The sequence below is a fragment of the Varanus komodoensis genome, unplaced genomic scaffold, assembly GCF_004798865.1.
Source record: "Varanus komodoensis strain SLA01 unplaced genomic scaffold, ASM479886v1 scaffold18_3, whole genome shotgun sequence".
NCBI classification, from domain to species: domain Eukaryota; kingdom Metazoa; phylum Chordata; class Lepidosauria; order Squamata; family Varanidae; genus Varanus; species Varanus komodoensis.
In genome coordinates, this window is record NW_025335549.1 from 14,361,579 (window position 1) to 14,378,758 (window position 17,180).

Consider the following 17,180-nt stretch of genomic DNA (forward strand, 5'->3'; position numbering starts at 1 on the left):
ACGGTGCTTAAAAACAAGTGGGAGGAGCAGGGCAACTTGCTTGGCACCACGAAAGGCGTAGGGAGTCCCTGAACACCATGTTGCCTCCAGCTGCTTTATAGAGTCCCTCCCAGACGCAGAGAGGGTACATTTCCTGGTCTGCAGACAGAATTGTTCCTTATAACCAGCATCAGCTGCTTTACAGAGTACCAGAGGCCAGCTCCCTGCCCCACAAAGCGTCCAATTTAGGGACTGTTTGGATATTGTTTTGAAACAAGTCATTGCAAATAAACAGAAAAAAAGCTTGACATAAGCAAACTAATGCCGGGAGAGCAAAGGCAACTGGAGCAGGGAAGGCGTATGCCAGAGGTGGGTAACTTGTTGCTCTCCAGATGTTGGAGGTACAACTCCCATCACTCCTAACCAGCATAGCCAAGGGTGAGGGAACATGGGAGTTGTAGGCCAAAACCTGTTCTCCACCTGTGCAAAGTTCAGTGATTCCAAGTTGCTGCTTTCCAGATCTTCTGGACATCAACTCCCAGGCCAGGGTTGCTTGGAACTGTAGCTGAAAAAATCTGGAGGCACCAGCTTAGGGAAGGTTGCAGTAGGCCATGAGGACTAGGAGGCTGTGTAGCACCAGAGGGATCAGGGGCATGATGAGGATTAAGAGAAGAGGCACCACAAAAGGCACCGTGGAAATGAGTTCCCGGGGAAGTGGAGGCCCGGGAGAAGAAAGGGCAGAGCCACAGGCAAGTCCAGTGGGGACCCAGACGTCTCTGGAGGGACGCTTATCCCTTGGGGGGCTGGATCCTGCCATTCCAGTCTTCTTCAGCCAGATCCCAAGTGTTGGGACTTACCTTTAAGGCCTTGGAGTCCAGGAAATCCAGGACTGCCATCTCTTCCCACTGCCCCTGCAGCTCCTTTCAGCCCCTCTGCCCCCGGGATTCCAGGGAGGCCTGGCAAGCCAGGGAAGCCAAGCATGCCTGCTGAGCCCCTTTCCCCTGTTTCAAAGAGCAAAGCAAGAATTTGAGTCCAAGCAAACTGGGCTTGTCTGCGACCTCCCCCCACTTGCCCAAATAAACATTTGGGGTTCAACTGACTATCTTTTCAACAAACAGGGTGGTGGGATCCAGAGCACAAGAGTTGCCAGGTGCACCAAGATGAAGCAAACATCAAAAGACACATTTATACTGTAACTTTTACCTTTGGATCCAGGGAAACCTGGATTTCCATCCGGTCCCAAAAGGCCAGCTGGTCCAGGGAATCCTCTTTCTCCAGGACGTCCCGGCAGACCATCAAGGCCTGGGAAACCCTTCATCCCAGCAGGGCCTGGTGGACCCGCGTCGCCACCTCTGCCTTTTTCTCCGGGAGTTCCTGAACCAAGACAAGCAAGGCGTGCTTTATCACAGTCCCTGTCTCCTTCCCCTTCTGCAACCATCCTCCAAAGCTGTATTGTTGTGAGCTTTGTGTTTGCATAGGAGAGATGGAACCTCAAAAAGGCATGCAGCTTTTCTAATAGGCACAAGTTTAGAAGTGGCAAAAATAAAATAAATAAAGCATTAGTCCTCTAACTAACAATTCAAAGGCCAAGGAGAGTTACTTCCTACACCACTATACAATGGCCAATAGTGAAACCCCTTATGCTTGGGAGAAATTTAGGACTGATCAGCCAGTGTTTCAGAAACATGTGTGCTACAAATCACAAGGCCACACACGCTGGGATGGAAAACATCTGGAAAAATGCATTCCACTGGCTACCCTCTCCATCAGAGCAAACCAAAGAGGTTAACTGAGAAGGAAAACAAAATCCAAAACCATGTCCGGTGAAGCAAAAAAGAAAAATCTTCATCATCACTTTGATCATTCTGCAGTCCAGGCATTGTTTTCCGGACTGGATTCACGATGCTAGAAACATCACTGCTGACGTTAATCAGTAACAGTGTGAGTCATGTTGAATTTGGCCCCCGAATTCTGGCTAGGTGTTTCTGGCTGCAACTTTGGACTGCTCTGCATATTTTGTAATTTGGTTCGCTGTAGCGACGACTTGAAATGTCAAAAAAGGATGCTCAGGCATCCTGAACAAAAAAAGAGGTAGTTTCTGGGAAGCAGCACCGGAAGCAGGAAAAGTGGGCAACGAATTTGCCAGTTTCTGATTGCAGGGGTTCGATGGCACCACCTGATCCAAAAAGAAGTACAGGAGTGAAAGAACTCCGTCTTTACTTCAGATGGATGGAGGTAGCAGGGGAAAGCGGAGCAGGGACTGCAACAGAACGGAGGTCCATGCCAGGGCCCCCCAGTGCAAACGGCTCTTCCGGATTCAACTCGCTGACCTGCCCAGGCAGGCTCAGCCTCAGTGCGGATAAGGGGTGTCACCTACAGTCAGTGCAGGTGTTCCAGCAGCACCGAAAGCTAGCTAGAGGTTAGTCCAGGATCTATTAAGCTACAGCAAGTTTTCTCTCACCTTGACAGCCTAGGTGAAGAACCCAACAACCAATACAGTGTGACATCAGAAATGGAGAGGTTGGTGGTAATGGAACAGAAACATGGTGAGGAAAAATAGACAAAAAAGTATGAATGGGAGGGAAAGAGCAAGAGCATGATCGAAATGAACGACTCGGGAAACGACTGTAACCTTCGCTCCTTGACGGGAGGCAGTGCAAACATGGGGATGGGCCAGAGCTGTGAAAGGTCCCTTCCCCTGCCTGATCACCCAGGTAGCATGTGCCACTGAATTTGTCCTGATTTGGGTAGAAAGGAATGGGGAGGGGAGCAGCACCCACAGTGGCTGTGGGTGCAAAGTGGGTGAAATAGCGGGTTCACACGCCAAGCTTCTTTGGACCTTTCACAGCGTTTTGGATCTTTCCCTCCTGGTTCCTGCACCAGGTGAGGGTGGGAGGACTCGGGCAGCGGGGAAATGGACCTTGGATTGCCTTACAGGATTTCCTCCGGGAAGCCCAACAGAGTTCCAAACGGAAAGATGGCATTTGCAAAACTGTAGCTGCCTGGAGTTTAAATTGTGAAATAGTGCATGCTGAAGAAGCAAATCAATTGCCCCTCCCCCAAACAATCAGTCTTGAGGTATTTTGTGGGGCTGGTCCTGCATCCATTCCATGATGGAGGATGAGCTTGGGGAATGAAGGAAAAAGAAGTTATTTTATTGATCAGAGGGATAAAAAGATACAGCAGCTCTTAGGAAAAGCAAATGAGAACAGAAGGATGAGGTCTTCTGAAAGGTTACATTTTCTGAAATGAAAGCATGAATGTGGGTCATGAATGTTAGTATTAATGATGATCATGAATTTTTAAAAGGCTCACTTAAGATTAATTCTTCGATCTATTATCTGCAATTAACACAGCAGTGCAGTGACATTTCCTTTCTAGGGAAGGCCAGGGAGCTTGACTAATCTGAGCTGGAGATCTCCACAACCACCAGGCCCAACTAAGTACTTCCAGCTACTGACTGAGAAGTTAGGATATTGTAGCTTGCAAATCTATCAGCTTAGTTTGATTTCCTGCTGGCCTCGGTTTGCACATAATGCTAAGCCGTGATGTGGTTTGTTGAAACTTGGCTTGTTGTTGTGTCTGAACACATCCCTGTAAACAAACCATGGTTTGTTAACCAGCTACAAACACATATAGGACCCATGAGGCCCATTCACACAATACAATGGCCCACCATGGCTTATGTTACCCCTCAGGGGCTATTGCATCTGCCTACAGGCCCCCAGTGTGTCATTTTGCACAAGCCCAGGTGGCAGGAATTAGTTGAAGGTTCAACAATCCTCCAACAACCCTAAAACAAGCCATGCATTGTTTGAGACAACCCTGCCGGGTGGATCTGCAGGCCACAGTAAGCCGTGGCTGGGCAGGTGACTTCAGGCACCCAACATGGCACAATCGCCTCTGCAAGTCACGTAAGCACGGCGGGCTGACATGCAGACCAGGCCATGCCTTGTATCTTGGGATCTCTGCGATGTCCAGAACTGTGAGCTATTCCTGGCTTGGCCATGCTTCCGTCTGCCTTGAAGCAGAGGCACCAAGCAAGCTGCTCAGGAAATTGGCAAAATGGGTGGGGGAGAAGCAAGCAAACCGATCTGTGGGTTGTTGGCTCATTCGCAAGCCGGTTCATGTCAGAAGCAACAGAGCATGGCTAACCTAGATCATGGCTTACCAATATGTGGAAACAGCGCCCACTGCAGGGCCCGAGGAGCTACAGCCGGTGTTTCCCAGCCTGCTGGCCATAGTAGGAACTGGAGACCCAAAGCTCCTCATAAACCCAGACCTGAGATCATGCTCAGGCTCCACGCTCAGAACCTAGCAAGAAGTAGGAAAGTAACCCTGCCTAAGAAAGCAACATTCTTCCAGTTTGTGACCCTATATACCTGGAGAACCTGGTAAGCCGATTGCTCCCACTGGACCTGCTTTTCCTTTGATGCCGAACGGGCCTGCAGGTCCTGGTGGGCCTGGAAGCCCATCAAAGCCTGGAAGTCCTTGTTCACCACGTCCTCCTTTAATGCCTGGCAGACCTGGCCTCCCATCGAAACCTGGAAGCAGAGGAAGCCTCGTTAAAAGCATACTCCCCATCTCCCTTTCCACTGAGTTAGACTGACAGACTGATAGGTTTGGCCTGACTGTTCATTAAAGTCCACTAAATGCAGCACAACACCCTAATGCAAACAACCGACTCATTAAAGGATGGGAGCAGAAGCTCAGATCCAGCAGACCAATCTGGCCCGTCGCGGTTCCTCAGAAGCCCATGCCTCACCCCTTTCCTCCCATGGCCACCAACTGGTTGGTGCTTTCCCAGTTTTTCTGCAGGTTTCCCTGTTCTAAAAGGCTGGAATGGCTCTCTTAAGACTTGGGTTACTGGCAAAGGAAGTCTTAAGCAGAAATGTTCTTGCATGCCAGGCTTCTTCTGCCCTCTGTTGATGTGTAGCCCCCCGGAACTTCTTCCAAACGGAACATGGTGCTCAGGGCAAAAGAGATTCTGCACTCCTGCCTTAAGAGAAACCAGAGGGCAGGTTGAATGTTTCAGATCTGAAGATCTGCCTGCCCTCTGCCCTAATATTTATTTAGCCCATTTCTGTCTGCTTTTTCTTCCACTCAAGGTGAAATGCATTAGCTGTTCTCAAGCAGTTTCCCATTCAGGCACTGAAGAGCACCAGACAGAGCAAGACATTTGCACCTGGGCCCTCTGGACAGATTCCAGTAAAAGCAGAACCAACCTTTCGGTCCCGGCAGGCCAGAATCCCCGGCAACGCCTTTATCTCCTGGCAATCCGGGCCGCCCATGTTCCCCTGGAGGTCCACTTTCAGCCCCAAACACTTCACCAGGCAGCCCCTTTGCACCCGGCAAACCAGGAGCACCTGGTTTCCCATGAAAGCCATCAGGTCCATCAAGCCCTGGAAGTCCTTGCAGCCCTTGATCTCCACGGATGCCAGAGAAGCCTTAAACGATAAAACGGACAATAACCGCAAATATGTTGACTGCACTTACATTACAGTTTCAGCTACAGCTCCCATCCACTGCAGAACCCAGTGGCTATAATGGCAGTCTAGCACATACATTTGATAGGTAGAGCAAAACAGAATGGCCTCTTTTCCCAGCACTCTGAGGTGCAAGCCATTGGCCAAAACTATGATGACCTTCCTGGATCTCTCAGCAACTTTCAGTACCACTGATCATGGTATCCTTCAGGCTTTTAAGAAAGAACAGTCTCAGGTTGAGAGTTAGTGTTTCTCTGAGCTCCTGGCTTTTCTTTTCTTTTCTAGTTGCAAAGTCACGTCCGACCCATCGCTACCCCATGGACAACACTCCTCCAGGCCTTCCTGTCCTCCACCATCCCCGGAGTCCACCCAAGCCCACACCCACCACCCCAGTGACTCCATCCAGCCACCTCATCCTCCGCCGTCCCCTTCTCCTTCTGCCTTCAATTGTTCCCAGCAGCAGGGTCTTCTCCAGGGAATCCTTCCTTCTCTTTAGGTGGCCAAAGTATTTGAGTTTCATATTCAGTATCTAGCCTTCTAAAGAGCAGTCAGGGTTGATCTCCTCTAGGACTGACTGGTTTGATTTCCTTGCGGTCCAAGGGACTCACAGGAGTCTCCTCCAGCACCACAATTCAAAGGCCTCAATTCTTCGGTGCTCAGCCTTCTTATTGTCCAACTTTCACAGCCATACATCACAACTGGGAAAACCATAGCCTTGTCTATATGAACTTTTCTCGGCAGGGTGATGTTTTTAGTATGCTATCTAGATTTGCCATAGCTTTCCTCCCAAGCAGCAAGCGTCTTTTAATTTCTTGGCTGCAGTCACTGTCTGCAGTGATCTTGGAGCCCAGGAAAATAAAATCTGTCACTACCTCCATTTCCTGGCTTACACGACCATTTATAGTTAGGAAAATGTTATTTGTGACCATTAGAACAGCAGATATATGACTTTTTATTGATGGAGGGCTGTTTGCAGGGTGAGAGGGTTGCTATGTCCGGTGTCCTTCCCAGCTCTTACCTGGCATTCCTGGGAGCCCAGCTTGTCCTGGTGTCCCTTGCTGTCCTTTGAAACCATTTAATCCCGGCTGCCCTGGGATGCCTGGGAACCCTCTCCTTCCCTTGGCACCTGATGATTGAGAAATAACCACTCAACAAGACAGGTTTGGATGAGGGTACCCCACATACAGAGAGAGTGCAAGAACAGTGCATGCCTCCAGGGTATAGCCTGCAGTGTCTGATCCTGCCCAATCCTGGAAGCTAAGCAGGGTCAGGCCTGGTTGAAATCTGGATGGGTGGCTTATGTTAGAACCCTCACAGAGAGCTTCAGCTACAGGGTGGTATAGAAATGTGATGGATAATAATATTACTTAACACAGTGTGAAAAGGGACCGATGGAAAATTGGATTTGATTTGGGCTTGAGTGGAATTTACCCAGTTCACATGTCCGGGAAGGAAAACCAGATCCATACGCCCTCTGCAGTCGAACCCTGCACATTTCTGATATTCGGACATGTTTTGCAGAACAAAAATGTGCTCAAAAAAGGGTACATGTGAAAGAGTGCAAGGAAAATACTCATTATTTTGAAAAACGTGCACAACTGACACATCCACTTAAGGATGTGCATGCACATTTTTCATTTGGAAAGTTTCAGATCAAAAGCTTTTGATCTGATACAGACGTAAGTCAGAACTAGCTTTGAGATTTCCACTTCCTGGAAAGTGACGCCAAGGCAAGTGAGTTGCAGCTCCTTTTGCTCGGTTCTTTTTACTTTTTCCACGCTTGGGGAGGAATAGCAGCAGAGCAAGGGCTTGCCAGAACCAGCACCAGAACTTTTGAAATGGCGAGACTGTGATGTTACCAGCTATCTATCCTGACCCAGAATTCCTCTTCTCTCTTGACCTTAACCACAGTCCTCAAGTTCAAGGGTCTCTCTGGCTGCGGACTGCGGCACGTCACTTTTACAACAGAAGCCAGCAGGAATCCACTTTGTTTTTCACCAGATCTGTAGCCAGGTGGAAACAAGCGTTCAAACAGGGAGGCACAGAATTGCAGAAGAAGGTGCCTTTCAACGCACACTCTGCCCAGAATTTTTTTCTCGGCACACACACTGTGGCAATCACAAATCAACTTTACTTCCTCCCGGGATTCACTCATTTTAGCTGCCCAATTAAGCAGTGGGGAGAAAATGCCTCTTGTTGCTATTGTTCACTGACTTCGAGTCAGAAGCCCTTCCTGATCATCAAGAGTGGTTGGTAGATCCCAACCCACCTTCTACCCACCTATTGTACCCAGGATAATTTTGATACCTGGAGATCCTGTGGATCCCGGAAGCCCAGGTGGACCAAACTCTCCAGGAATTACGCATGGTAGGACTACACCTAAAGAAAGAAAACATGTTGGAACGTTACTTGGCTACTCATGGAGTAAGGGTCCTCTTTTATGCTTTAAAAGAGTAAGGAAACACTAGTAGGTACACGAACAACCTTCTAAGCCTGCCAAAGGAGAGTGCTTCCATGCCTTTGAGACTCTCTGCACCCTTTTGCAGACTGGGTGGCTCAATTTTGTCTATTTTACTAGGGTGGCAAGAGCTGGGCCCAGAGGTGTGGGCTGCATGGCTGGCACAGGCCAAATAATGCCCGAGACAGACCCTGGAGCTGATCAACGCCCAGTAAGGAAGGCAGCCACAGGAATGCCCATCCAGATGGTGAAATCTTGCAAGAACGCTTGGCTTTGGCCAATGCATTAGTGGAGGTCTGTTGAGAAGGAGACTGGACGGAATGCGGGATGCAACATGTGCCCTGGACATTTGGTTCCTATGACGTAGGACTATCGCATCATTCTGGCTCTGTGTGTTTGCACCGTTGGGTAGAGACTCTCCAGCATTTCCAGTTCACCTGCTGCATCACCCATTAACTCTAGACTGAGCCTGGAACTTTTGGCATGTGAAGCATTTGCTCTCCCATGGAGGCAAGTCTTCGCACTGGAGGGGGAATGATGTTTGATTTGCTCCTCAGGGGCAAGGAGCTTTTCCTGTGTTGAAGGGGATGACTGTGCAGACAAGTTTCAGCACTTCCATTCTAGGGCTGAGATTGCTCCATCACAGCCATTTGCCCATAATTTGATTTCCTGCTTCCTTCCAGCTTGTACACAGTGCATTGGAAGCTCCAGGGGTTTTAATCACACTTCGGATAATTCCAGGAAGTACTGAAGGTCAGTAACACATGGCGTGCTCTTTATTTCCACAAATTATTTTAAAAAATGCATTGTTCAATATAGATCTGATCATTCCAATGCAATGCTACACTTTGGTACCTTCCAGGCTCCCTGACCCTCTTGATCTGCATTTTTAAGATTTATTTTTAGAATCATAGAGGAGTAGAGTTGGAAGGGGCCATGAAGGCCATCGGGTTCAACCCACTGCTGTTCCAGGACACCAAGTTACACCATCCCGTTCAGAGGGCTGTCCAGTTTCCCCTTGAATGTCTCCAGTGTGGGAGAGCCACCACCTCTCTAGGCAGCTGGTTCCACTGTTGCATTGCTCTGTCAGCGAGGAAGCTTTTCCTGAAGTCCAGCCTGAATCTGGGTTGATGCAACTTCAGTGGAATATTCTGTGTCCTACACTCCGGCATCAGCAAGAAGAGATCTTGACCTTCCTCACTGGGACATCCTTTTAAAAATTACCTTTGCTTTGCTTTACATACACAAAACAAAGAAGAACGAACACCATCTCTGTTTGGGTTCAGAAGGGTGGCTTTCTGCCTTGTATACAGACTCTAGGGCAAACTACCTTGCTTTTTCTTTTTCCCTTGTGGGAAACAAGTGTTTTGTGACTGGCTGTGTCCACGGTGGCAGCCATTTTGTGAGAGCACTCATCCCAGTCTCTCAAAATCCCAAATTCCCACTGACCACCCCCCAACATTTGCCACATTTGCAGAGGCATGCAAAAATGCACTTTCTTCAGATCAGACAGTCCCCTTAATCTTCTGTCAAAAGTCCACATCAGGCTGATGGCCAAATTTTGCTGGCAGCATCAGGGTCACATTCCAACATGAGAAGCCACAGTTGGAGGCCTGTGATGGCAGCCATGGAAAGGCACGTCAACGCCTAGTCACACTGTAACCATGGCAATGTAAATCTTATGCCATTTGGCCACATGGATGGGGTTGGATCCAGGTGGACAAGTGGCCACGCTTTGCCTTCTGCCCTTTCAGCCTGTGACCCTCGTGCTCATCCAGAAAAAACGGACAATGCAAAAGCTGTGACTACAGAAGGCCCAACATCCAAAGGAAACCCTCATCAAGGTTTCTCAGCCGCTGTCAAGATAAATGGGACAAGCCCTTGCAAACCAACTGAATTTACAGAAATAAGAAGAAAACAACAGTTGATGCAAACAGTTGGAGCTTCTGGGGAGCTCGCCATGTTAGTCCTACTTAGCGGAGACCTATTGAAACAAATGGGGCTTAAGCTGGTCCAACTCAAGTTCCATCCATTTCAATGGGTTTATGCCATGTAGGATTACCATGTAGAGGGGGGCCGTTTCTCAGCCCCCTCCCCAGTGTAAACTCGCCCTCCCCAGCCAGTATAGCGCAATACCAAGATCTGGCCAAATGGCGAGTGACACAACGCAGCGGTCTCTGCAACTTTGTGCGAAGGAACAAATCATTTGTTCTCAGCCAAGGATCTGGGTTTGCCAGTGAAATCCAGACCCCTGCAAGTGCGACGTGGGGCATGCCCCATGCAATGGTCGTTGCTGTTCCAGAGTCATTTTAAGGCAAGCATGCAAGAAGAAAAGATGTGGAAACGCGTCGCAGAGGCTTAGGATGGAAGCGCCCATTTTGTGGGGTGCGGTGGCGGGTGAAGCACATGTAAGCAAGCTCCCTACTGCACACGTCCCCTCGTAGGACCAGCAAATGCAGCACCCCCCCCCCGTGTCACACGACATGCTTCTCCGTGTGTCTCGTGCCGTGATGGGAAGGCAGAGGGGTCTCCCATCACAAGAGAGGCAATGGCGGGCCTCGCTCTCACCTCCCAGAGGGTCTAAGACTCGATTACCAACCTTCTCACCGCAGCAGCAATCACCTATACCAGTTAAGCAAAGGAGGACAGGTTAAAACAAAGGCGGAGGCGGAGGGGAAAAGAACAACCCACAAGACTGGAAGCAGTCTGCTTCGAACCACAAATGCACCTATATTCACAGGCACTGCAGATGGGGGCATCCGTGTAGACCCGCAGCTCAAGAGGAAGTTCTGGGAGGCTGAATTTTAAGGGGTTTAATTCGTTAATTAATTATTTTATTTTAATTATTTTGAGGGCAACGTTTTGGAGGAAGTGGCTCCTGCCCTTTTGGGTGGGAGAGGAGAGCCTGTTTGGAAGAATGTTTGGCCTGTGAATATAAGTCATATTTTTAAAACACTGCAAGACGAAATTCATCTCTATGAACACAACATGAGCTATGTATAAGGCAGAAGTCATATGCAGAACAAGCAGCAGCGGCAGCAGCACAGAAAGGAACACGTTGCTGTTGTTAAAATTATTTGGAAAAGCTGGCGTTAGAACCTAGGAACAAGGAGAAGATTTGAGTTAACTTCCCACAGGGTGGCAAACCAATCCAGATGCGGAGGCTGAGCTCTTCAGAAGGAACATTTTCACTGTGGGCACAGGCCTTCGGGTCAAGGGTCAAACTCAGCCCTCCTGGGGGCCAAACTCGGCCTTCTGGGTTTCCCAGACAGCCACACCACGTTCTCCTGGCATGAATTGTTTGGTGTATTCCCAGCTTCTGTGAGCTGTTTTCCCCATTCCAAAAGGCTGAAGTGCTTCTCACATGGTTTATTTACCCACGGGAAGAGCTTCCAACTAAGCTTTGGTGGACTTTTGGCCACCACGGGAATGCTTCCCCAGAATGGAAGTCAAAGGAGTTAACTGGCCCTGATTTGCACACATGGGTGTGTTTTCCCCGTCTGGTAAAGACACAGCAACAGCAGCCAGGGCTTTGGGCACATGCCAAGGCCAGGACACCTGCGACGGACAGGTGCTGGCCACTGACCAGCTCCTATCTCCTCCTGCCATCCCCCCTCTGGTACTGTGCGCCCCACGTCTTCAAGGAAAGACAAGGCAGACAGCAGCTGCAGCTGCTACTCCTTGCCACTGGAACGTCCAAGCACCCCGGTGGGACCAGAGCAAAACCCAACTAGTCCAGCGTCTGCTCACACAACGGCCAACTAGATGCCTAGGGGAAGCCCTAAGCTGGGCATGAGTGCAACAGCCCCATCTTGGCCAAGCTGTCCGAGGACTGGTATCCACAGCCACACAACTCGCCAATCGTAACATCCTCCCCGTTGCCCCATGAATGCATCTGATCTCTTTTGAAAGCCCTGCCGGTCGATGGCCATCACTCCATCCTGGGAAGTGAATCCCGCAGTTCAACTCTGCTGTAGGGAGAAGCCCCACTTCTCATTTGTCCTGAACTTCCCAGTGTACCACTGCTGGACAAGTGAATGAACGGTGGCCGCCATGTCTAATGTTCCTTGGTTGTCTCCTGATAATACCTTGGGGAACTGCAGCTGCACGGTGAAACCTAGGGAACTTGGTAAGACCGAATGCAGAAACAAGTGAAAAGTTAAAAATCGAAGCTGGATTTTGCTTAAAACAATTGTTGTCCGACAAGGAAAAACACCGCTCCCCCAAAGAACATACCTGGAGGACCTGGAGGACCAGGCTGCCCTGACAACCCATCGATTCCGGGATCACCTGGAGGCCCACGAGCTCCATTTGGGCCTGGTAATGCAATGCCGGGAAAACCACTTGTTCCACGCTGACCCTTTGAACCAGGTAACCCCGGCAAGCCTTTCTCCCCTGGGAAGCCAAGTCCACCATCACCCTAAACACGGAGACAATATCTGATTTAAAACACGCACACAAGAGTGAAGACCAGAGATATGGCGAGATGCATATCTTGCGGCTTGGAAGATGAGTTTGCAGCAGTCGCCATGAGCCATGCAACCCCAAAACTTCCCTGGCTTGGATTCTAGTTCCAAAAAATGTCCCAACCAATTCCTCCAACCCAGCCAGACTACAAGGCTGAAAGGGACTCCCCTCGGATGGGAGACCCCCTAGGCTGCGATTATCACCACCCCACCTGCTCATCTTTTCATCGCCGCCCTTGCCTAAACCAGAAGCACAGGTGTTTTTCCAGCCTTTGCTTGATGTGCACCTCTGACACAGGGTCCCTGCAGATCCTTTCTCCAGGCGGCTGAACACCCACCGTCCTGAGAAGCCCACATTGCTAAGGCTTCCATCACGGCCGGGCTCTGGGCAGGGAGGCAATGTGGCACCGGCACAAAAGAAACGGCATGCAGTAGCCATGAGGCCTTCCAAGAGGTACGAACTTACCGGAGGACCAGGTGGACCTTGCAAACCGGGGGTGCCAGCCCTACCGGGAATTCCTGGCACACCTGAAGGGCCCCTGGGGCCCATGTCCCCTGGATCTCCTCGCGCTCCTCTGCCGGAGGCTATCAATGGTTCTCCTTTCGCTCCCTTGAGGCCTATAAGTCCAGGCTGACCAAACGAGCCCTAGGAGGCAAACACACATAGGGTCAAGCAGCAGCCTCGACTGTTTTGCCTAAGCAGGATCCCCTATGACCCTACAGGCTTCCCGGGATAGATCCACCCTCTTCCCTGCCACAGAGACCCCTTTCCCCACCCCAATCCCCCTCCCCAATCCTTTGGTGGCTTGCCAGCATCTGTGCTGGGATTCCCCACATCTTAAAAGGCTGAAATGCCCCTCTTGCATTACCAGCATCAACAGCATTAGGATAAACTATGCCGGCATTTTGGCCAGTCCTTTCTGCTTTGGGTCCTGGCCACCCCCTGGAAAATACCCCCCCACACACACACACACCAACTGAAACAATGCAGCCCTTGGGCTAAAATAATTTCAGTGCTCTAAAAGAAATACGTGGCTTCCTAGCAAATCACATTTGAAGAATACACGAGAGGAGTACACAAGTGCAGAAAATGATCCTTTGGGAACTTTTTCTAGTGTAAGCTGCATGCATTTAAATTATGTCAGAATTCTGCATGAAACTATTTGTTTTAGAACTGGCTGATTGGGATCAACAGTGGCGTCTACATTTCTGGACTCTCCTGGGGGGTTATGGGGTCTGGCAATGCCTACACCTCAGGATGTGGTACTGTACCACAGCCAGCTTGCAAAAGCCACTCCGGTTCCCAGAGAACAAGCTCTGCTCTTGGGCCACCACAGCGGTGCATGGCACATCACACATGGGGTTGTGCCACAGGGCTGGACTGGACTCTTCCTCCCAGCTCTGAGAGCATGAGAGATGCAGCACTCGCTCCGCAGCCTCCAGGACCTGCCAGCCTATTTTGCCCAAAGCCATCGCAACTCTACTGATCGCCCTCATATAGAACTCTTCCTCCAGGATTCTCTCCAGGTAGCAAGCGCAGCCTCTTCTCCACACAATCCACACAACAAGCGCATGAAAGAGGCAGGGCTGAGAGGGGATTCCAGCCACTTGACCTTCGCAGAGTCCCTCCCTTTTGCTTCAGCGCCCTCTGGAGGTTTCTTTCTGATTCCATAACCTAATCCAGGTCTCTGATTTAATTACCACTCCAACCTGGCTTTCTAATCAATGCAGTTAGGGACTCAGTTGCTGGATAAGAACCTCTCAGAAGCGCTGCCCACCCTGCTTCCAGGTTCCAGAGCACCCTCAAGCAAGGTTGCCGGTGTTCGGCCCCAGAATCAATGCATGGAGAAATGTACTCCTGACTTACTGGTGGGCCTGGTGGTCCAGGTGTACTGCTTCCTGGCTCTCCCAAAGGTCCTCTCAGGCCTAGTTCTCCTGGTCTTCCAGGTAGGCCAGGCTCTCCTGGCTCCCCTTTCAAGCCAACCCTGACGATTCCTCCGTCACAAGCACAATCGCCTCCTTCGCCTAAGAAAAGAGCAGGCACGTCAACATCAAGCCAAAACGAGGGCCGTCTTCATGAAACCACTGCTCGGCGAGCAGACCACAGCTGGCGCCTCAGAACATCCAACGGGCAAAGCACCATCTGGAGCTGCCCAGTGCCTGCTGTTGCTCTACCTGTGAAGCGGCCTCTGGGGCGACACAGCAGGCACAGCTTTCTCTGGTTCTCCAGGTCAGGCTTCCCACCAAATCATGGTTAGCATCAAGCCAGCTTTGCACTACTGAACAGGGAAAACACACACACACACACACACACACACACACGTGCAGGCAGAAAACTTCCAGTCTCTAATGAGATCCATAGCAAGCAAGTGGACGCACAGGTTGCTTCCCCTCTTTGTTCAACAGTCAGGAAGGTTCTTGCCTTTGTTCACCCAGAAAACGCCTCTACCAAAGTTCAGCTTACCTTTGTACCCTTTTGGACCAAAGATCCCTGGTGGCCCTCTCGGTCCAGGGACTCCTGGTTCTCCGGGTTCTCCACTAAAGATTGCTCCTGCTGTATCTATGGTCCCTACAGATTCATAATAAGAAAGGAAAAAGAAAAGAATCCCAAATGCATTTGTATTCTTGGGGTGAAGTGGAATCATGGCCATTAATGGCAAAGCATACAATATTTCATTAGGATGGTGGGAATTCCATCTTTTCTTCAAAGCAAGCATGCAGAACTAGGGATCTGTGAAGAATCTAAATGGTGGGTGAAAATCTGATGGGGTTTCATGATCCAGCCTCCAACTTCCAGCTCAACAGCCCTGAAATGGCACCAGTTGGGATGATGCATGTTCAGCCAGTGTGTGGACCTCTTTTTCTAAGATGGACACCCACACCCAGGGTACTGAACTTCCCAATCTGGCTGAGTCCCATTTTGGAGATACTCTCGGGGTGGTAGATGGAACCAAAGGCCTAAAAGACAAGGTTAAAATTGTAATGCTGCTCTCCAGCATATTGCAGCTTAAAGCTCTTCCCATCATTAACAACAAATTTTACCTTTCCAGAATGGGAAAACAACTGCACAATCTTGGGAAACCTCCAGTCTGTGTTTGGAGGAAAGGAGGTGGGGCTGGAGGAGGAAGATGGGTGGTGACAGCACCCAGACAGGAAACCCAGAAGTGCTGCATTTGGCCTAAATTTCCTCATTCCAGCTTTGAGGCCTGGGAGTAGAGGATGCAGAATAATGCAAAGCGAAGCCAGGGCAAAAGCTGAATTAGGTCTTGTACTTACGTGATGGGCCAGGTAAGCCTGGAGCCCCTGGCGAACCTGGAGCCCCATCTTTGCCAGGTTGGCCAGGGAATCCAAATGTTGCTTGACCAGGGTCTCCTCGGTCACCTTTAAGTCCTGGGACACCTGGGAATCCCATCAGACCTGTGGGACCTGGGGAAGGCAGACATACCTTACCTTGCCAGTCACTATGTCAAATCATTTTAATTAACTGATTGATTATATTACCACCCCGCCATTTCCCTGCCATAATTCTTCTCCTCTCCATTTTGTTCTCACAGGTGGTTCAGGCTGAGAGTCGGTGACCGGCCCAAAGTCACCCAGTGCATTTCATGGCTGGGAGGAGACTAGAACCCAGATCTCCTGGGCCCCCCTCCAGCGTTTGAACCACTGTGCCACACTGGCTCTCAGGATCACTAATGTTCTTATTTTTTTAATCGCAAAACAATTAAGGGGGAAATAAATTGCCCTTTGCAGCACATGCCGGGCATGCCGGGTAGGTTAGCATCAAACAATGCCTCTTCGAAATTGGGAAAGGGGGAATGGGAGGGATTATCAGCTAAAACACGACAAAGCAGAGGACGAAATGGACACAGAACCCATGCAGGGAAGTCAGCTGCAGGCCTGCGCTGAACTGGTGGCCAGCTGGTCAGGCCGAGACGGGTCTTCACAGCAGGGGGGTCCAGCACGTGCTCCCAGCTGTCCTGCCAGAGGCAAGTCTGCCTGAAAATACCGCTTCATGAAGCCCTGAACTGGCTTTGCAGAGCTAGTGTCCTTCCGGAGTTGCTCCTGAGCCCTTTCTGCAGTAAAGGTAAAGGTTTCCCCTTGGCGTGACGTCCAGTCATGCCTGGCTCCAGGGCATGGTGCTCATCTCCGTTTCCTGGCCGAGGGAGCCAGCGTTCGTCCGCAGACAGTCCCCGTGGTCATGTGGCCGGCATGACTAAACACCGAAGTGCACGGAACGCTGTGACCTGCCCACCGAAGTGGCACCTTTTCATCTACCCGCATTTGCATGCTTTCGAACTGCACGGTGGGCAGGAGCTGGGATGGAGCAACGGGAACTCACCCCATGTGCAGATTCCAACCGGCGACCTTTCAATCCAGCAGCACAGTGGTTTAAACCACGGCGCCATCTGCAGTCCCAAAATAGTAATTGGCCCGTACTGTGCAGATTGCCTCTGCAGTGGAGGCAATGTAATCATTCTTTGGTGATTCATGTGTCGTTAATTCCTATTCCCCCCTTGCCTAAAATGGCACTCTGGGCAGCTAACAATAATGAAGTACAGGCTCAAAGGATCTCTTCTCTAAAACACAGTCCAAAAAGGGATCCATCAAAACACAAAACCCAACCATAGAAGAAATAGAACTGCACCTTCAGACATTTGGTTTTGGTTTTACTTCTGGTCCTTCTGCCATTTTCCTCCAAGAGAATTTTATCCATGTGTGCATAATGTACCGTGCACACATAAAACCTACTTTCAGTTGGCATCTCTAGTGCTTATGAGAGAACACCCATGG

General features: G+C 50.1%; 1 protein-coding gene across 4 annotated transcripts in view; it reads right to left on the reverse strand.

The window, feature by feature from the left end:
• Positions 1–17,180, reverse strand: part of COL4A6 (collagen type IV alpha 6 chain) — a 145,398-nt gene that overhangs the window by 17,500 nt on the left and 110,718 nt on the right. For 2 of the 4 annotated variants that reach the window (XM_044427515.1, XM_044427518.1), the window contains exons 19-31: positions 15,666–15,815; positions 14,854–14,958; positions 14,257–14,414; positions 12,856–13,035; positions 12,160–12,343; positions 10,492–10,545; positions 7,773–7,844; positions 6,484–6,591; positions 5,205–5,426; positions 4,362–4,523; positions 2,441–2,449; positions 1,183–1,353; positions 837–980 (exon numbers count right to left, since the gene is read on the reverse strand). In XM_044427515.1, the coding sequence (XP_044283450.1) occupies positions 837–980; positions 1,183–1,353; positions 2,441–2,449; positions 4,362–4,523; positions 5,205–5,426; positions 6,484–6,591; positions 7,773–7,844; positions 10,492–10,545; positions 12,160–12,343; positions 12,856–13,035; positions 14,257–14,414; positions 14,854–14,958; positions 15,666–15,815 (1,719 nt within the window). The remainder of the gene's footprint in view (positions 1–836; positions 981–1,182; positions 1,354–2,440; positions 2,450–4,361; positions 4,524–5,204; positions 5,427–6,483; positions 6,592–7,772; positions 7,845–10,491; positions 10,546–12,159; positions 12,344–12,855; positions 13,036–14,256; positions 14,415–14,853; positions 14,959–15,665; positions 15,816–17,180) is intronic. The other 2 variants (XM_044427517.1, XM_044427516.1) reach the window with 2 other exon arrangements.